We start from the raw sequence: 20,965 nt of genomic DNA, 5'->3' as shown, positions 1-20,965 counted from the left end.
ATCGATATCGGTAGCTTATGCGAAGGGAGATGCAAAACACGACTGATACACTGGATAACTTAGATTACAGTGCCTGCTGACCAAAATCTTGAGCAAACACCTGCTGAACCTACATGTGCTGAACGGAGTCTGATTTTTTTCCGGCGGGAATCTGGAGAGCACGCGTGAGAAAGCGGATTAACTATGAAGTTAGTTTTTACGGAAAATTCTCGAGCTTTCGTGAGAAATCCTCCAATTGTATTTGTTAGAATATAATCACGTTATATTCAGCAGCAATGGCAGTAAGAGATAGAGTGCACACAGCACTGTAGTTGATCACACAGATCAGACGATGAAGGAGTAGAGAGAACTACTTATTCGACAAGACGAATACTACAGGTTTATATACAAGTCCAAGGTAGACGATGTCATGTTACAGCTAAACATAGCGAGAGAGAAAGGAAGTACAATACGATGTATCCTACTGGTAGTCCTATAGTAATAGTACACAATGGTGGGATTGATAACACGACGGTGAGACTGATAACACGATAGTGAGATAGTGGTTTGTAACAAGAGAACAATGTTCCATAGATGGTATGTGAGTCATCAAATGTTAACACTCCCCCTCAAACCTTTGTTAGTCCCATGGACGCAGCGAAGTGTTTGGCCTTAAGAGATGGAAGCGCCTTTGTAAAGATGTCTGCAGTCATGTCCTCTGTAGGGCAGTAAACAAGGCGGATCTTTCCTTCTTCGATGACATATCAGATGAAGTGGTATCGAATATCAATGTGTTTGGTTCGGGCATGGAAGCGATCATCTTTAGCAAGAGCGATGGCGGATTGGTTGTCGGCATTGAGAATGATTGGTTTTGTGATAGGACCAAATAGTTCCGATAAGAGATTCCTAAACCAAATTGCTTCCTTGGCAGCATGAGTCAAAGCAATATACTCAGCTTCCGTGGTTGATAATGAGATGGTATCTTGTCGCTTGGATGACCATGACACTGCTCCTCCATTGAGCATGAAAACGTATCCTGAGATAGCATGTCTATCCTCCTGGGACATTCCATCAGCGTCCGTGTATCCTTCGATTTCTGCTTGTGTTCCTCCGAATGTGAGCCATAGGTCTCGGGTGTATTTGAGATATGCATAAACACGCTTTACAGCATTCCAGTGAGTAATTCCGGGGTTCTGCAAAAACTTTGCCAGTATGCCGACTGCATAAGTGATGTCAGGTCGAGTTGCTACTGATAAGTATTGTAGGGCGCCAACAGCTTCTCTGTAGGGCTTGTCGCGCATGTATGTGATATCCTCGACGGTAGTTGGCATCTGGTCCTTGGTAAGATGTATGTGTGGATCAAATGGGATGGAAAGGGGTTTGACATCTGCAAATCCATATCGAGATAGGATCACGTCAATATATGCCCTTTGGGATAAATGAATGGACCGTGTATGTAGAGATCGGCGGATCTCAATCCCTAGTAACCAGTGAATCTCTCCAGAATCGACAACTTCGATCTGGTCCCTGATCTTCTTCTTTAGAGTGTCCATTACAGCCATGGTCTTGGTAAGCATAGTCATATCATCGACGTGGATGAATATGATACAAAAAGGGTCAGTTCGATAGAATATGGCATGATCGAAATTTGACCTGGTGAGACCGACTGATGTCATGATCTCCCTGAATCTCATGTACCAACGGCGACCAGCTTGTTTAAGTCCATAGAGGGCGAGCTTGAGTTTAAGCACTTGTCTTGCTTTAACTTCAATGTCGACACCTGGTGGTGCCTTCATGTAGATTTGTTCATTGTCGTCCAGTTTACCATATAGATATGCCGATTTGACATCCATCTGGTGAATGAACATGTTCTGTTCAGCTCCTGTGCTGAGAATGGCTCGGGCTGCTGCTAGCTTTGTGACTGATGCGAACGTTTCATCTGGGAAGTAGTCAACGTCTGGTATCTGGTTAAAACCTCGTACCACTAGTCTGGCTCTGTGACCTGTGACTTTTCCTTGTTCGTCTCGCTTGGTCCTGAATACCCATTTTGATGTGAGGATGTTGGCATCATCAGGTGGAATGACAATATCATATGTCCCGCGCTGTTGTAATCTACGGATTTCCTCATTCATGGCTTCCCGCCATTGAGACCAATCGGGACGTCGCATTGCTTCTGCAACTGATGTGGGGTCAGCGATGATTTCACCTGTTACTTGACCAAGTGATGCTGTAAGATGCCTGAGCTCTCGGTTCGGCTCTCCAAGTCCATTGATGATGTCCTGGATTTTCTTGGTCGGCTTCCTGACGCGTTTTCCTGTGATTATATCTGGGTTGATGGGTTCGGCAATTTCCTCCGGTACTGGTATGATAGGCTGTTCCGACTCGGTGATCGATGTTTCCAGATTTCCCAAATCCTGATCCTCCCCCTCAACGGGTTGGATCTGCCTATCAGAGAATTGCACATTACGTTCAGTTGAGACTGTGTGGCGATCTGGCCAATAGATGAAGTAACCATTGGACTCTGGCTCAATGCCTACCCATCGTCCTTCCTGTGCTTGAGGGTCAAGCTTCCCAGGCTCCTTTTCACGTTTAACATAGACCGTGCTTCCAAAGATGTGGAAGTTGGAAATGTCGGGGATTGTGCCAAATCGTTTCTCCCATGGAGAAATCATACCATTTGCCTTCTTTGGTGTCCTGTTCCATACATACACTGTGTAGCCCATCATGAATCCCCAAAGCCATTTCGGTAATCCAGATGATATCATGAGGCTGCGTACTCCATTGAGTAGCGTCCTGTGGCTGCGTTCCGCTATGCCGTTGTGTTCCGGAGTGTCATGTACCGTAAGGCTACGCTTAGTGCCTAATCGTTCCAGGTATGCTGTGAATTCACCACTGAGAAATTCTCCCCCTCGATCAGAGTGGAGTTTCTTGACCGTTACGCCATATTGAGTTTGGAGACCAGTTTGGAGTATTACGTATTGAGCGAAAGCCTCATCTTTGCCCTTCATTAACGGTTCCTCCAACCAACTGGTGGCTTCGTCAATGACTGTCAATGCGTAGACATAATGATTTAGCGTCTGGACAGAAGCTGGTCCCCATACATCCATGTGAAATACATCACCGAATTTCTCCGCTCTCGGGAATGTTCGAATTTTGGAGATTGGAGATCTGGCAGCTTTAGCAAGCATGCAAGTCCGGCATTCGGGTTCTTCCATCTGCTTAGGATCTAACTTGATCCCGTGAACCTGGTTTGATTTGAACATATGCTTGACATAAGCATAGTTCTGGTGGCCAGCGATGCAGTGTGCTTCATAAAGCAAAACCATCCTGGTTGCCTTCCCGGCATAGGCATATTCTGCGCTCGGAATCTGGTAGAGACCATTTGTCTTGGGAACGATTCCAATCGTCTCCCCCTGTCTATTGATGATCTTAAGAGTTCCATCTTTAATTACCATCACATATCCTGCATCGTCGAGTTTACCCAATGATACAAGTGTGTTAGGCGTGTTGGGGCATAGGAGAGTGTTTTGGAGTGTAAGCGATTTCGAAATCCCATCCTCGTTGATTGGAAGATCGATTTGGAGATTTCCGGCAGTATTGGATGTGAAGGTCTCGGCGTTAGCTGCCTGGATAATTCGGGTAGGGACACTCCGCATGTTGCGAAGTTTGTCCTGAAGTGGAGTCATGTGGGATGAACATCCTGAGTCAAACAGAATTGCCCCACTGCTGTGAGACGCTACGAAGGCTGTCTCATAATTATTAGCAATTTCGGAAAAATTAAATATTTCCTGTGACGTAGTTGTGGTAACTTCCACGGCTGCCCACGATGACTCGGGTACTTCCTCAATGGTGGCTGAGGATCCCACTTCTTTATTCTTTGATCTCCAACTAGTACTGCCGCTTCCAGACGGTTGGTTTTTCTCCTTCTTCTGAGAACTCTCTTGGGCCTCGTTGGCCTGTTGTCGCTTCGGCGAACTGCATTTATTAGCGAAATGCCCTTTTCCACCGCAATTGTAGCATGTGGAATTGTTCGAGTTTGGTCGACTTTGACCTCCTCCTCTATTACCATTTCCTCTGCCCCTGGACTGGCCTCTGAAGTTTCCACGATTTCGGTTAAATCCACCCCTGCCGCGGTTGGAATTTCCACCGGCATAGTTTGCAGATTCCTTCTTTCCAGACTGTCCTCGGGTATGACCAGATGCTTCAGCACGTATCGTCGAAACTAGCTCCCTTGTGGTCAGCGGGACTGAAGTCCTTGCTGCAACCACTACCAATGCGTTAATCGTTGGTTTGAATATGTTTGGGATGGAAGCAATGATCGTGTTATTGAACATTTCCTCGGGAATGGTGATTTTCCGCGCCTCCAAACTGTCCCTGATTTCCAACAATTTATCCAAATGCTCATTAACCTTTGATGGTTCATGGCAGTGCATGGAATGAAGCTGTTGTTGTAAGTGCGCTTCAGTGAGAGCACTTTTCGAATCAAAATCACTCAGCAGATTTTTCCATAGATCAAACACGTTTTCGTAATTCTTGTATCGCCTATAGATCTGGTCTGATAGGCGGCCCACAATGGCATTTAATAAATTTCCATCATCATCTTTCTTGGCTTCCCATGCTTCAGTGTCATCTTTTGGATTAGATGTGAGGTGATTTGAAAATCCAATTGATCGGGTGGCTAGCTCCACTCGATTCTTCCACGTGTCCCAGTTAGATCCATCACTTTTAAGCGTAGATACCTTGTCAAAGGCTTTGAATACTTTAGACATATTGTCGTCGTTGTCGTCACTTTCTGGATCTGATACTTCTGCTCCTGGATCTGGGTCTTCCGGATCTGGTGTGTCATAAAGTACGCAGCCCCTATCATTTTCCCTTTCTCACCGTCTCGACGCCTTTACTTGTACAATACATCATCCCATCGCTGTCAATCTCCATCGATTACTGATCTATCTATTACTGATCCACCTGACCCACCTTCTCTTTCTATCGGCTTCCGCCTCCTTCCTTACCCCTGAACTGTACAGTATTACATCGTTGTTTCTCGCAGACTAGATTATGTATATATAGCCAACCCTCCACAGCCTGGTCCCTTATCTTGACCTCTCTGTCATTATCTGGGACCAGGTATGTGCTTACTTATTATTACCTATGACTACGATACTCAATATATCTCTGTCATTATCTGGGACCAGTTCGCCTCCGCTCCGCTTAGTTGCTCCGCCTCACTCACCTGCTTAGTCGCTCCGCCTCTCTGCCTGGCTTAGTCACCCCGCTTCCTGCTCCACTAGTCACTCCGCCTCTGCCGCTTCGTGACATTAGGTCAAGATCCATTACTGCACTGACAGCCTACCGATAAGGTTGTCCTTGCAGGATCCGTAGACACCACGTCTTCCCCAGTCCCGCCCGATTCTGAAACACCTGCTGCCAGTATAGACTGCTCCGCACTCCCGCACGCACTTGACCCCAGAGACCAAGCTCACGCCCACAACAACAACGATACTTGGCGCGATTGCCAGTCTCAACCTTGCCCCAACGCCCTTTCGAACTCGATCCGAGAGCCACTCACTGTGAGCAATATAACCTTCCTGCCAATTCCCCAACCCCGATTGCCTACTCCCATCATGTCGACTCCTGTCCCGCCTGCCAATACCTCTGCTGAGGATCTCATGGCTCAGCTCATCAGACAAGTAGCCAGCCTTGCTACAGTGATGGAGGAACGCTCATCATCCAAGTCAAGCATGAACAAACCCGAGGTCTTCAAGGGTAAAGATGGTGCTGAAGCTCGTCGCTTCATGGCTCAGTTCCAAAATTGGGCGTCAGAGCAACCGGATCTCGCCAAGAGCCAAGTTAAACTTATCAAGTCCGCCCTGGGCTTCTTCACAGAAAGTGCTGGAGATTGGGCAACTCCCCATCTGTTACACTTCAGTGCAGAGAATCCCCCTTTCGGAGGAAACTGGGATACGTTCTTGAAGGAATTTAGCCAGCGGTTTGAACCAATGGACCCAGGTATGGAAGCCCGTAGCGAGATCAAGAACCTCAGACAAAGTAAAGGGCAGACAGTTGCAGAATTTGCCCAGAAGTTCAAGGATATCGGAGATCGGACTGAAATGTCTGATATTGATTTACGGGAACGCTTCTTCACCGCCTTACTTCCGGAGATCCGACAACACCTTATCATCGTAAACATCGCCCAAGGAATCGCTCCGACTTTGAAAGAGGCAATCAAACGAGCCATATCGGTGGATGTCTACCTGCATGATCCCACCATGACCGGCCGAAACACCGGACACGCTCCCGCACACACCGCTCACATTACCCCTGCCGACCCTCACGCCATGGACATTGATGCTACTCATACCAGCACTGGGAATAGCAGGGAGGCCTTCCTTGCCCGTATGCGCGGACGATGTTTTGGTTGTGGAGCTCAAGGCCATGTTAAGCAGAATTGCCCACACAAGGAGACTACCTGCCGATACTGTGGACGCCGGGGACACCTAGAATCCGTCTGTCAGGACAAGTTCATGGGACTTAGTCGCGACCGTGGCCGACGCCAACAGCCTCGCCGTCAGCAGATCTCAGCCACGGCGGCACCATTTACCTTATTCCCAAACGAATCAGTTCAGATTGCCGCCTCAATCCCAACACCTGTCGCTGGACCTGCAACACCGAGCCCCGCTAATCAGGACTTCTCCACCCAAATTGGACAAATAAGGGAATTGTTGGACCGTGCTAATGCCATGTCTTCTCCGTCCTCTGGTTTTCAGCAGGGTTTTTAAAGAGGGTACCCGCTCCGGCTGCACCGAGAGTACCCCATAATCAGTTTACTATGTTCGCTACCTCTTCGTATGACTCGCTCCCATCATGTACAATATCATCTATTTGGGAATTAAATTCCAGCTCCCCACACTTCCGAATTCATGCGAAACTGAGAGGAAGGAACCATAGTATAACAACCGCAGCCATGGTAGACTGTGGAGCTACCGCCCTGTTTTTAAACCAAGACTTTGCCACCAGAAATCACGTAACCTGCGCACCCCTCCATAAACCAATCGATGTATTCAATATCGATGGTACACCTAACCGAGCCGGGCGAATCACCCACTTTGCACGCTTAGCACTCACAGTGGATAACCAGGAGCGATGGATGGATTTCCTGATCACAAACTTAGGAGGAGAGGATATTATTCTCGGACTCCCCTGGTTACGGAAGGTAAATCCAGAGATTGACTGGGAGAAGGGACGACTTTCAGTAAAGCCACCCCGGGTACATATAGAGGAAGTAGAAGATGAGCAGACTTCACACCCTCACCTAGTGGCGTCTACTACCGATAGTCCAATCCAGGAACTCCTGAATGAAGAATCCCAACGTGAACCCAATCACACTGAGGCAGACCTAGAGGAGAATGAAATCATAACAGCAACGGAGGAATCCCCAATACACCGAATACGAGCCAATCACAAAACGCGTCGGGCATGGGTGAAAGCGGGGATATTGGAAGAACAAACAGAGGAAGTATGGTGCTCAGCAGGGTTCACTTATTCTCAACAACTAGCAGAGGAGGCCAACCGCGATAAACCCATTAAAACCTTTGAGGAGATGGTCCCTGAGCAGTACCGAGACTTCAAGAAGGTTTTCTCCGAATCTGCTTCTGAGCGATTACCTGCCCATCAGCCCTGGGATCACGCTATCGATCTTGTACCCGGAGCACCAGCAACCATGCGGACAAAGATCTACCCAATGTCCTTGAACGAGCAGGAGGAACTCGACCGCTTTCTAGAAGAAAACCTACGGAAAGGCTACATCGTTCCCTCGAAGTCACCCATCTCATCTCCAGTCTTCTTCGTGAAGAAGAAGGATGGGAAACTCCGTTTCGTACAGGACTACCGGAAACTGAATGAGTATACTGTGAAGAACCGATACCCTCTCCCATTAGTTGCTGATATCATTAGCCGGCTTCAGGGAGCGCGATATTTCACCAAGTTTGACGTTCGCTGGGGCTACAATAATGTGCGGATTAAGAAGGGGCATGAATGGAAAGGCGCATTTGCAACAACTCGGGGCTTGTTCGAGCCTAAGGTTATGTTCTTCGGTCTCACGAATTCCCCTGCCACATTCCAAGCACTTATGAATGCGATATTTGCTGATCTCATTGCAGCTGGCAAGGTGGCAGTCTACCTAGACGACATCCTCATATTCAGTAACGACCTCAAGGAACACCGACAAGTGGTACGGGAAGTATTAACGCGACTAGAAAAGCACGACCTCTATTTGCGCCCAGAGAAGTGTGAATTTGAACAGCAACAGATCGAATACCTGGGACTTATCATTTCAGAAGGGGAGGTGAGAATGGATCCGGTCAAAGTAGCAGCTGTTCGTGACTGGCCAGTCCCTACCAACCTCCGGGAACTGCGAGGATTTTTGGGGTTTGCAAACTTCTACCGGCGCTTTATCCGAAATTTTGCAAGAATAGCTCGACCTTTGAACGACCTAACCAAGAAGGATACCAGCTTTAACTGGACTGGTACACAACAGGAGGCATTTGACACCCTTCGAGAGGCCTTCATCTCCGCACCAATCCTTGCTCTATGGGCGCCAGATCGGCCCACTCGAATTGAGGTAGACGCATCAGGCTTTGCTACGGGAGGCGCCCTCATGCAGAAGCAAGACGATGGTCAGTGGCACCCGGTAGCCTTCAGATCGGCATCCATGCAGCCAGCAGAACGGAACTATGAAATATATGATCGGGAGATGCTTGCCATCATTGAAGCATTGAAGGACTGGAGGAATTTCCTGGAAGGACTTCCACAACCATTCGACATTATCACCGATCACTCCAACCTCGAATTCTGGCGCACAGCACAAGACCTTACCCGTCGACAAGCCCGATGGGCCCTCTATCTATCACGGTTTGATTTTCATATGATCCACCGTCCTGGCCGAGTAAACACCCAAGCTGATGCTCTTTCTCGTATGGCAGTACATCATGTATCAGATAGCGATGACAATCAGCAACAGACCGTCCTTAAACCTGGCCACTTCACCAAAATCGCCGCTTCAATCCTACGGAACCCCCTAGAGGATCGTATTCGGAAAGCCTCAGAACGGGAAGCACAAGTACTGGAAGGTCTGGAAACAGTCAAGAAGCACGGGTTACAACGCTTGGCCAATGGGATAGCTGAATGGGAGGAGGACAACGGGTTGGTCTATTACCGGGGCCGGGTATATGTACCAGCAGACAACAATCTACGCACCGAGGTACTCCGTCAATGCCATGATCATCCAACTGCTGGACATCCCGGATTACATGGGACACTTGACCTGGTCAGCACCCACTTCTGGTGGCCGACACTGCGTTCTTTTGTGGAGAAATACGTTGAGGGATGCGAGATTTGCGCCCGCAAGAAGATCCAACGGCACCCACGAGCTGTGACTCAACCACTGGATGTACCATCCGGCCTATGGGAAGAGGTAGGGGTCGACCTGATAACACAATTGCCTAACTCCCAGGGATACGACGCAGTCTTGGTCTGTACAGACCTGTATGGAAAACAAATCCATGCTATTCCTTGCACCAGCTCCATTACAGCCGAAGGTGTCGCCGATATCTATTACCGAGAAATCTTCCGTCTCCATGGTCTTCCCCTCCACTTCAAATCCGACCGCGGACCTCAGTTCGCAGCTAAACTCATGCGATCCCTCCTCGCTAGACTGGGAATTAAATCAGATCTAACCTCCGGATATCGTCCTCAGTCCAATGGCCAAACTGAACGCGCAAATCAGGAAGTGGAAAAATACAGCCGCCTCTATGTGGGACGACGACAAGATGACTGGGCAGAACACCTCCCCATGGCGGAGTTTGTGATTAACTCGCGGACTCACTCGGCCCTAGGCATGTCCCCATTCGAGTTAACCTACGGATACCTTCCCCTGTTCAATATCCCGGTTGGTCAACGCAGCGGCATTCCAGCGGTGGATGACCGCATACGGATTCTCCGAGAAGCGCGACAGGATGCTGGAGCTGCCTTACACCTAGGAAAGAAGCAACAAAAGGAGGGATACGAACGTGGGAAGCGAAAAGCGCATCAATTCAAAGTTGGGGACCTAGTTTGGCTAAGTGCGGAGGACATTAACCTGCAGCTATCCAGTGAAAAACTAGGAGACCGACAGCTAGGACCTTACCGTATTCTGGAGAAAGTCGGACCTCTGGATTACCGCCTTGACCTTCCCTTGTCATTAGACCGCCTTCATCCTGTCTTTCATGTCGACAAACTATATCCATGGAAAGGTAATCCCATCAATGGCGAAATACCAACACCACCAGAGCCGGTGTACTTAGAAGATGAAGATGAACCGGAATATGAAGTGGAGGAGATCTTGGACAGTCGGGTACGATGGAAGAAGTTGGAATATCTAGTAAAATGGAAAGGTTATGATGCAGGACACAACTCTTGGGAACCCGCACCCAACCTCAGCCGGGCGCCAAAAATTGTTCGGGCCTTTCACAAAAAACATCCGACAGCGGCAAAACCTTGACCATCGAGGGCAATGGTCATAAGGAGGGGGGTAATGTCATAAAGTACGCAGCCCCTATCATTTTCCCTTTCTCACCGTCTCGACGCCTTTACTTGTACAATACATCATCCCATCGCTGTCAATCTCCATCGATTACTGATCTATCTATTACTGATCCACCTGACCCACCTTCTCTTTCTATCGGCTTCCGCCTCCTTCCTTACCCCTGAACTGTACAGTATTACATCGTTGTTTCTCGCAGACTAGATTATGTATATATAGCCAACCCTCCACAGCCTGGTCCCTTATCTTGACCTCTCTGTCATTATCTGGGACCAGGTATGTGCTTACTTATTATTACCTATGACTACGATACTCAATATATCTCTGTCATTATCTGGGACCAGTTCGCCTCCGCTCCGCTTAGTCGCTCCGCCTCACTCACCTGCTTAGTCGCTCCGCCTCTCTGCCTGGCTTAGTCACCCCGCTTCCTGCTCCACTAGTCACTCCGCCTCTGCCGCTTCGTGACATGGTGGAGGTGGTGAAGATCTTGGTAGTGAAGATATTGGTGATGAGGGTCGGTCTAGTACTGGGCTAGGTGGTGGTGGGAATACAGGATATTCTGGTTCTGGAGCTGGTGCTGCTTCTGGCGTACCCTCTGGTTTCTGGGATGATGATGATGCGACCTGCTCTGGGGGTGCTCCTCGTCCAAGTATAAGGTCTTCTTGCTTTCTGTCAATAAGTCTAGCAAAGCCGGGGATATAACCAGTTGTTATTTTGTCGTATCTATTCGGACAAGGTTGATCTTTGCAAACTCTGTATTTGTTGCCATCGGGATCGTGATACCGATCCTTGACGTCGTCTTTATCGAAGATATGCTCCCTATGAGCACAAGCTGCAGTTGGCTTGGTTGGACGGTTATCGGCTTTGCGAGGAGGGTTAGTCCTTAATGACATAAATCAATGTATGCACCGTATTTCTTGTTTATTTAGGTTAGGGCGGGGCCCATAACCTGTTAGAATATAATCATGTTATATTCAGCAGCAATGGCAGTAAGAGATAGAGTGCACACAGCACTGTAGTTGATCACACAGATCAGACGATGAAGGAGTAGAGAGAACTACTTATTCGACAAGACGAATACTACAGGTTTATATACAAGTCCAAGGTAGACGATGTCATGTTACAGCTAAACATAGCGAGAGAGAAAGGAAGTACAATACGATGTATCCTACTGGTAGTCCTATAGTAATAGTACACAATGGTGGGATTGATAACACGACGGTGAGACTGATAACACGATAGTGAGATAGTGGTTTGTAACAAGAGAACAATGTTCCATAGATGGTATGTGAGTCATCAAATGTTAACAGTATTGATTATCTCTGCTTCAAGCTTCAATCACCATCAAATCCTCCAACCTCCGTCCTCAAGCATCCAAAATTTCATTGAATTGCATCTACCATCTTGCAGATGCTCAGCCTTGCCTATGACACTATAACTATACTGTGCATATAGGCTGTCTCTCTTGATTAGTTCCTCATTGCACAATTAATTTAACTTCAGTTGTGTACTACACCAACTGAGAATTCATTCAGAATTGAGTCTTAATAGCAGTGTAAGTGTTGATGTAAATTGCAGAGATATTACTATAAGTACTACCAGATCCATTACCCATGGAAATAAAATTATTAAAAGCAGAAAGTCCCCCTGAGAGTAGAAGCTCAAGAACATCCATGTCAATGGGGGAGGTATAGAGCACATTCAGAGGCAGTTGTTGCAATATTAGACCCATTTTCCTTGAGACACTACACAAAGTTGCTTGAGGTTCGACGTCGGACGCTTGACAACTCATCAATTGAAACTCCGGAATTTTCCGTGAAATCTGCCGTCATAATTAACGCTCCTTACCGGTCCATCCATCTGTGGCCAACCACCCTGCTTAAGCCCTGTATCTGCCTGTATCTGCCCGTGAAATGCACACTATTCGATGCGCCGACTCCCCCTTGAAAGTGCCAGACAACAGTGGCGGAATCATGGTATACCAGTAGCAAAACTCACTCCGCCGGACGTCGGTCTGATAAGCACCTCACTGCCTCTCGCTGCTTGACTCTTAATAAAGGAAACTCGGTGCACACATTGATCCCCGCCTGTGCTCCCCGTCTCACTGCAAGTCTTGGAGCTGGTCTCCAAATACGTCTATCACATCTCTTCAAACATGAATATTACATCTCATCGTATTCCGAGTAGTAAACGCTGGATCGTTATTATCGCTGGACTAGCTTGGTCACTTTTCGCGAGGATATGCTATGCTTCGCCCCTTCCTGCAATGCTGGGGCAGACAGGACTTGGTACTGTCATTTCCGATACCAATTCATCAGGTTCAGATTACGACGACTATCATTACACAAATCACACCGACTCGCAAATCCAGCCCCGGCACATTCAGCTCGATTCACGAGGGAAGGGGTTGAAGAAGAGCTTAATCAGAGCTGCTCTCTGGTTAAATCCGGACTGGGCTTTGCTGGGCTTTGCGTATGTGACACCGGTGAGCCTGATTGATATAATTAACACAATATCTCTTCTCATCGAGGGCTTAACAGGAAGAAGGAGAGGTGGTTGGCGATGGTAATGGGGTTCAACTCGGAACTCTGAAACTTCCTACTATGCAACTGGACTCGACGAAAACCCCAGGTTTTATATATCTCCAACCAAAGCTTGGTATGCCAGCTCAGAATCCCGATGTGAGTGTATCAAATTAAATAGACACTGATATTCACGTCTTTTTATTGTCAGAATCGCTATTGGACTGTAAGTGGTAGATGAGGATTTTTTCCTAAGTTTTGCTGTCAACCCCGGGCCTTATTCAGTGCCTGGTATATGCCTCAAAGAAGAACATCAACAAATTCAAGCCTCAAATGGTGCGTAGTACAATCGGTTACGAATATACCTCACACGTTGTCACGGCTGCTATTAACTTTTTTCTTTGCTCAGTTCTACAGGTCGGAACTCGCACCAAATCAATCCCCACCCCCTTATACACATTCTTCGACTGCCGACGACCGAGTAAACTCTCAAGCGATCACTTTTTTTAGTGATCCCAGTTTCGCTGGAGTTACCGTGATGCAGGTGCCATTCTCTGCTAAATTTGTCAGCGATTGGCAATTGCTTGCAGAATGTTATAAATGTCAGTTACTTTCCCGTACTTTCTCATATTCGCTTAATGACGCACCATGCGCTCTCTCAAATCTAGCTCCCAACAAACTCCCGAAGGAAGTAAAGCCTAGTTGGGATTCATGGAAGGAGAAAATTGAAGGATTGCCCAAGGGCATGAATCTGGTACGATAAAAGTATATGAAGGTCTGTTGACTACATATAACACGAGCCTGTGGGACATGGATTGCGGAAACAGATGAGTGGCGCCTAGCCTTCTCGTATTTTACCATCCGTGTCCTTCTCTTCGAACTGGAGACTAGAGGACGTTCCTACCATGATCCAGAATATAAAGCTCTTTCTTTCATCCTAATTTCATGCCAATGGAGACGATTCAGTTCCGCTTTGGATTTCGGATATTGAGGGTTTGGGTGATTTTAGTGCTCACTGTTTTTTCTTTTTCATATTGGCCGTCGGTTGACTCTCATTCTTTGAAAGGAATAGCCTCTAATAGCCTCTATAAGATAAGCCTTTGCATCATCGGACTACCGACCCTGGTGAAAGAAAAAGAAAGACAACCGACACGGTCCCACAGTCAAGGAACAGTGAGGCAATTCGGTGTTCAGATCTTGGCCGTTTAATATTCCTTCCTTCCTTCCTATGTATAAAATGGCGCCATGAAACCAAGCGATTCCCCTGAATCTGCTGGCCAGCTTCCTCGTTGAAAGTGGATTTTTTGTGGCGTCAAAAAAGCCCTCCGCCGCCCGATCCTCCCTAGTGAGTACATTCTCTGTACTTAGGACCCTATCATATACTAAAACATTGTGAACAGTCTCGCTTCGACAATGCATCTTACGTTTCCCTACTTCGTCTTTGTTCTCTCTTATGTGCACGCTGCACCAGCCCTTGTTGTCAGTCCCTATTTTCATTCATATACAAATTAAACGTACCAACACTAAGCAATTCTACAGCCTAGGGTGGCTGGTCCTCCACAAAGAACTGAACCCAAGTTCCATCTCAAATTCATCGAGCCATCTGTAGGCTCTCTCAAGCCTGAAGAGCTGATTCGAGATCGAATTCGAGCAGCGATTAAGACGGCGCCAAATTATGGATCGATTTTCGAATATGTTGTATACGACAATCAGTGCAACATTGAAGATCCACGTTTTGCAGGGGAGATTACCGTGAAGTTCTGGACAAACGTGAAGGACGCTACGGACGGTTGCACCGAGAAAAGTCCGTGTACTGGCAAAGTCGTTCAAAACGGTGACTCTAACAGCTTGATAAGGGTTGTGGAAGGTCAATGAGTCAGTTGTCGAAACATAAGGGACATCTATTCTGGAGGACTTGTGCCTCCTCCTCCCAGTGATTCGACAAGTTCAATGTGTATTCGTTTATAAAAGATTGTTAGGCCGAGCGTGAAGCTTGAAGTTTCAAATCTATGTAGCACGTCCCTCTGGATCCGAGTCTGACCTCTCTTAACTCGAGCATTACTTTCTGACGACGGGCGGCCACAGGTTCAAAGCGGCACCTGACTTTTTGAGATCTCTTTCTATTGTCTGTTCGTTGCTCGTCGTGTCAAATTATTCAAGCAGCGTTGCCATCTGCGTGCACAGAAGAGCGAAGTTAACGGCTAGGGTCCAACAATTGACTCGTCTATCCTGGGTAGACTTCATGGCTAGAGGTGTGTACTCGTTCTGGGATAATATTTGGATATTGGTTAATAATTCTGGTGAACTACAGTTAACCGACGCACGCCCTCGGTGCGCATAAACTTGAATCAATCAGCACCTACAAAACTCGGCTTTCGTGCAATTTTCAGTGAAGTGGATAATTATCGTGACTCAGCTCAGACAAAACTATCAGACGTGTTTGCGCTACGATCGCGATGGATATAGGAACATATATACATTAGTTCGTCTGATTAATCTGGATCTGTATAAGGGATGATGCATTGAGTCGAAACTGATGAATTTCTGGCTCATCTGGTACGTTACCTCTATATCTACATTCTTCAAGCTTCTCAAGTGCTATACCATTCACACATCGAGAACTCCCTGCCCATCTCAATGCCCGTTTACAGCCAACGTGGACCTTTCTTCCTTGCGAAATAGAATCATCTATCCATTCACTCTACACCCGTTCTGTAAGGTAAAGAAGGACAACCATCAAAATGTGCTGCCTGGTCTATTCCCGCCGGATCCCCGCCGACAGTCCACACCAACACGGATATTCTGAATCTGAATGCCCGCAAAGCCACATCATCTTTACCACCATCCGGGCCACATCCGGGCCAATTTCACGTCTACAGGTGGATGCGCCTATCTTCTCGTATGTCATCTTGAACGTTCAATTGCAACGTTCGAGACGACGGATCCAACCCCCACCCCATCAATATCACTTACGACTTATCAATACTGTCGATCCTATTCCATTTAGTCAGGCTATGTAGCCAATCTTACGCGGTTTTGTGCGCACAATTCCGTGACTTAAAATTGTGGAAAAGACGGAAATCTTACGCTACTTAATATCCCCTTGATAAGATGAGGTGCTAGGATTAGATAAAAGAATTTTCATTGGGAAGCCACTCTTGTACGTTGATTCAGTCTACGGAAAATATTGAGCATGGGTTATTCGAGTTCCTGTTCTGGATCTACTTAGACTGAGTAAAAACATTGCTTGTCACTGGTGAACATGATGTGGAATATAGAGATAGAAAAGCTCGACCTCAGAACATGGTCAAGAAAATCCTTCATGAAATTTAGAAATCCTAGCTGTATGGCGACTGGGCAATGCCACTATAGTTCAGCCATTGGATTTCTGCATGACAATATTCACGCTATGGGAACGTCATTCAAGCGGCATTTATGTAGCATAAGTGTATCATTGACTCACAATTTTATCCTCAGGTGTGCCCTTCGTAATGAAATAACGCTGGTGCCAACCCAACAACGTTATTTCCGGTTTCTCGGTAGGATCACCACTGATGTGGACCAAAACATGATAAGATAGATCGAGGCCTCTGTGAAAGAAGACAGGTGGATAAACAAAACAAAATCTAGTGGGGAGTAAGCAGTTCACATACACATATAGGACTTGGTATTCAGTTGCAAAGTACACAACCTTATCGCAAACCGCATCCCAGACCTCTTTCTCCCGGTGTTGAGCTTTGCGCTTTTTTAACTCTACTTCCATCGGCCAACCAATCCTCCCGCGAATGATCATGGCAGCGGCTCCATTAGCAGCGCGACCAACATCGACAAGCTGTTTGGTATATTTGAGAGCGTCGACCGCGCGAGCGCGTTTACATTTATAATCGAGTGCTATGAGCACCTTTTCGCCTTCTTCTACCTTGTTTCCTTCGTGGTCTTTGTTGGAGTTGTAGTCGAACACGCGTGCAACTTTGGCCCACCCGAGCTCGACATACTGGCTGACCATTGGCTTGGGCTGAGCCAGTGGAGATTCTATAGAAGATCAAACTTGGTCTCTTTTGCAATTTTGAGGTTTAGGCGACATACTGAAAACTGCTGTTTTATCTACAGAGGGAAAAGGTGGGGATGGAGCATTGCTATCGAGAAAAACCCAGTCCTGGCAGTCAGATTAGTAGTGTTTATATCAAGAGCGATAGTTGCTAACGGGTTGATCAGGACGACCGGGATGCGGTAAGGCATATATGTGAGTAATATCCAGAATACATCCTGCGATGAACAGGGTGTAATGAAGAAAGAACATGACAATGGAATGGAATAAGCGCGATAACTACGATAACCACCAGGGTTTTAGCTGACCAGCAGAAGAAAAAACGAAATCAAAGGACTAAGTGAAACGGAAGGGGGGAAAAGGAAGAGGGGGTCCTCAAGGGCTTTTATAAGGGTCCAAAAACCATTCGGCGTGCCACGTGGAAAAATCGCGGGCTAATTTCACGCAGGCGGTGAATAGTCGAAGGGTGACTCCAATTGACTACACACAGAGTACGTTCAACGTTCCTGTAACATATTGACAAAGAACTGATCTCTAGACTGTCAGTGTATGCTCACCGTGAATTTGGAATTATACACACGTTGGCGTTGTGGGATTTCCTCGAGCCTGAACACCAATGACACTCATAGGACCAAACGTAGACGGCGAAGGGATAGCAGGGGCTACGAAATGACTCAGACAGCGAGTATCGTCTAGCATGTAGTTGATTTGAATACGGCAGGAAATCAAAGAGGCTGCTGGGTATTTTGAGAGAACCTAAAGGGGGGATGAGAACTGTGACGCTGAGGAAAATCTAGGGAAAGGACTTCTCATAGTCCTTTCATCGAAAAACAACACGAATGGATGATAAAATATTTGCCGAAGTAACATTTTTGAGCATCCGAAGTACGATCCTTGAGGGATTGCGTCTCAGAGTCGTACGGGATCACAATACTTAAGCTCAGCTTGAGAGAGCTTGAGCTTGTAAAATGTTCTTTGTTCCGTTCGTGCCAATTGAAACTTCAGGCCCAGGGCGCTTATTTGCAATTCCCTTCTTATAACCCGCTTTAGCATCTAGCTAATTCGGGATCCTTGGTGCAACTATAATTTTTCCCGGTTGTTTTTGTGACTGCGTATCTTCCAAGGTGCCTCATGCGTCTTAACGCATCACAGCCGTGTCTTCACACTTTCTGACACCCTTTGTGCTCAAGAACGACGGGCGAATAACGGCTGGTAAAACCGGGTGTGTCTTATTACCTCGAACCTAGTCTCAATTTGATGTTGGGTGCGTAGGTGTGATGAAAGGGCTGCATTAGAGAGAGGCAGATGGCCTGGGATATTGGGACGATCGACGCTATGGACACCCAAAACGAAATCCTAATCACCACAATGACGACAACGACGGAAGGATAGCAGAATCTTCATACACCCCTGATGTCTTCGATAGACATGGATACCGTGCATACGACCATCCACCCAGACGTTATCTATTACAATCAACCTTGCGGATCCATCTGAACGTCGAATAAAACTTTTTCAATCAGTGCACGAAGAGGCGAGATTCCTCATCCACTATGAAGCTGGGAAGAAACAAAGCCCCTCCTTTCTTCTCTTCCCTTCTTACTTTCTTACACGAAAACGGACACCTCAGCGTAACGAATATTGTGGAGGCTGGTGAAGGCCAGGAATCTGAGGATCTGTCTCTGGATTTCGAGTCCAAAGTCAGTAACAGGGTCACCACTCTCTTTTCCGCAACTAATGCCTTCCGGCGTCGAGCGTCTCGCACGGAAATACCTTAAACGGCCAACAACCATCACGATTGGTGAAACTGATCACGTTCTGGACACCGTCGATCTGTTTGGAAAAAGAGAGAAAAAATGCGTCGAATGCACGGGGTTCCACGCGACTTCGTACGATGTTGAGCACTCACATGTCCATGTTCTCCTATGCCGTGTAGTGAGATCAACGGGTAATTCGATTTGGGATTCTCAAAGAAGTTGATGAGCCTGTGCTAGAGAATATCGATGGACTTGGGAAGATGAGGTGAAGTGAACGGTCAGACGGGCGTGGTCGCCGTCGCCTGCCAGAGGTCGAAGCGGAGAAAGTGGAGGTGGGACCGACATGCAAACTTTGATTTACGGTTCCATCCTTGCACTTTCGGCCTCGTATCTTCAATTCCTTTCTCCCATACTTAACGGCACACTGCAATGAAATCGAACTATCAGCGAGACGTGCCATCGATAGCACCACCTTTCAGGCATTTCATGAACTCGCAATCGAATACTGTACGTTCCACGGATCGATGGATTGTCGGATATTCACAACGGACCTCAGTGAGATCCTTCTGTCCTTATTTAACCTGTCCCGCTCGCAGGCAGGCTCAGTTGCATGCTGCGAGCTTTACGAATGAAATATAACGAGTGACTATCAATTTTCAAAGAGATGAAATGATGATGGAAATAACCAACGGTTTTTTTCCGAATCTCCTAACGACGTTTCAAGCGTGCTCAGTAGATCCATGTGAGTCTGGAGATCACTTCCACGATGTGTAAGTTGTTTAGTGTTGACCTGCTTTGGTATCAGGAACAGCTGAGGCTGTAATCAATGTGAAATGATAGAGCCACTGAGAAATGTAGCAAGTGTAGTTGCAGGTAGCGCTGAGACCAGGATCGTGCTTCGACACCTCCGGGACGTATGTGAGCCTCCTTCGTCTGGTTCGGAGGGGGCCTTTGGCTTCTCCATTCCCAAGTAGGTCTCACATGGGGTGCTTGTTTCGAAATTCTATTCACAGGTCAAGTAGCTCAGCAGCATCCGCACACATCCGCCACAATCCGACTCCAGGTTCGTTGCAAGCCGAATAACTCTCATGATGAGGTTGCCGGCTTTCGCTATTCAGCCAAACGTCGACGAATGCACAAATAACTTTCACGTGCACGGTCCGCAGGACCGCTGACGACCAGGCTTGGAACGAACCTAATCCGACTCCGTGGTGCGATAGCAATCTATAGCCCTCTAACCCTCTATTCAACATCGAATCTCGAAAACAGACCCACTTATTTTTGGCAAAGAACAACTGTGAGGCTTTGCCCCCAGAGAAATCGCTTGGGGGGCAAAGAAATCGCTTGGAACCCAATACGAGTCTCAACTCTTGTCCTTCGAAATAATGCAAGACTGTTGGGTTTCTTTTGCTGCACTTGTGAAAAGACACAATGAATAAAACAACGCCACATATACTGGGAGAGAGGGGGTAAATGGTTACTTGTTCACAGGAATGCAAATTTGTTGAAGGTTTCTGATGTGAGAAGATACATCGATTAATGAACTGCTCGTACGTAGAACAAGGAGGATAAACATCTGCCAATCTTTTTTTGCAACTGCCGAGCACACAGAACATTCCTCACATTCGAAATCAGGTATACAATTGCCCTTGTTGAGTGTCCCTGGAATTGTTCTGGTTTTTCTGACTTCTTATCTCAACTCTATAGCTGCATATCATATGTCCATGCGTCTCCATCTCTTGGTCCTCACCTCTTCCTCCTGTTGTGGGTCCATAAATTCCACCGCTATTGTTCAAGTCACTTTGAGCGGTTATCGATGATGCTTCGTGAAAGCTCATTTAGACTTGAATCCTAAAAAAGGTTTAATTATTCTGATTGTAGAAGAGGGCGTTGTGCTGTTCCACAGCATTCTCGTGTAGGGCTCATGTTAGAGTGAGTCAATGTCACAGAACAATTCACTGTCAAACGAGAAGAGCCAAATTGGGAACAATAGGTAGTTTGAAATAACAATACATCGATTTTAGGACGAAGACATGCAAATAATATGCTTATAAGAGACCTGTTTCTTCCTTATTGCCCTCAG

General features: G+C 46.9%; 3 protein-coding genes across 3 annotated transcripts; 1 reads left to right on the top strand and 2 right to left on the bottom strand.

Moving 5' to 3' along the window:
- The first annotated feature begins 12,606 nt into the window (after positions 1 to 12,606).
- C8R40DRAFT_608307 (uncharacterized protein) lies at positions 12,607 to 13,529 on the top strand. The gene is made up of 4 exons (XM_046235607.1): positions 12,607 to 13,040; positions 13,096 to 13,213; positions 13,289 to 13,413; positions 13,487 to 13,529. The coding sequence occupies exons 1-3, from the start codon at positions 12,711 to 12,713 to the stop codon at positions 13,312 to 13,314; spliced, it is 474 nt and encodes a 157-aa protein (XP_046082122.1). The 5' UTR covers positions 12,607 to 12,710; the 3' UTR covers positions 13,315 to 13,413; positions 13,487 to 13,529.
- A 2,886-nt stretch (positions 13,530 to 16,415) lies between these two features.
- C8R40DRAFT_1072817 (uncharacterized protein) lies at positions 16,416 to 17,377 on the bottom strand (the record flags this gene model as incomplete). The annotated part of the gene is made up of 5 exons (XM_046226504.1): positions 16,416 to 16,484; positions 16,541 to 16,667; positions 16,731 to 17,109; positions 17,164 to 17,233; positions 17,282 to 17,377. The coding sequence occupies 5 exons, from the start codon at positions 17,375 to 17,377 to the stop codon at positions 16,416 to 16,418; spliced, it is 741 nt and encodes a 246-aa protein (XP_046082121.1).
- Positions 17,378 to 19,687: 2,310 nt separating this feature from the next.
- C8R40DRAFT_608069 (uncharacterized protein) lies at positions 19,688 to 20,532 on the bottom strand. The gene has a single exon (XM_046235606.1). It carries the CDS (start codon positions 20,496 to 20,498, stop codon positions 19,890 to 19,892), a length of 609 nt encoding a protein of 202 aa, XP_046082120.1. The 5' UTR covers positions 20,499 to 20,532; the 3' UTR covers positions 19,688 to 19,889.
- Between the last annotated feature and the right edge of the window lie 433 nt (positions 20,533 to 20,965).

The sequence above is a fragment of the Lentinula edodes genome (assembly GCF_021015755.1).
Source record: "Lentinula edodes strain Le(Bin) 0899 ss11 chromosome Unknown C8R40scaffold_40, whole genome shotgun sequence".
Classification (NCBI taxonomy): Eukaryota; Fungi; Basidiomycota; class Agaricomycetes; order Agaricales; family Omphalotaceae; genus Lentinula; species Lentinula edodes.
This window is presented reverse-complemented; position numbering and strand designations above follow the sequence as displayed.

What these genes read in the sequence shown, in the direction of transcription:
- C8R40DRAFT_608307 (XM_046235607.1), top strand. Translation starts at nt 12,711, where the DNA reads ATGAATATTACATCTCATCGTATTCCGAGTAGTAAACGCTGGATCGTT. An exon ending in GCTTTGCGTATGTGACACCG is followed by an intron (nt 13,041 to 13,095) that starts GTGAGCCTGATT and finishes AGGGCTTAACAG; the next exon opens with GAAGAAGGAGAGGTGGTTGG. An exon ending in ATATCTCCAACCAAAGCTTG is followed by an intron (nt 13,214 to 13,288) that starts GTATGCCAGCTC and finishes TTTTATTGTCAG; the next exon opens with AATCGCTATTGGACTGTAAG.
- C8R40DRAFT_608069 (XM_046235606.1), bottom strand. Translation starts at nt 20,498, where the DNA reads ATGTTCTGTGTGCTCGGCAGTTGCAAAAAAAGATTGGCAGATGTTTAT.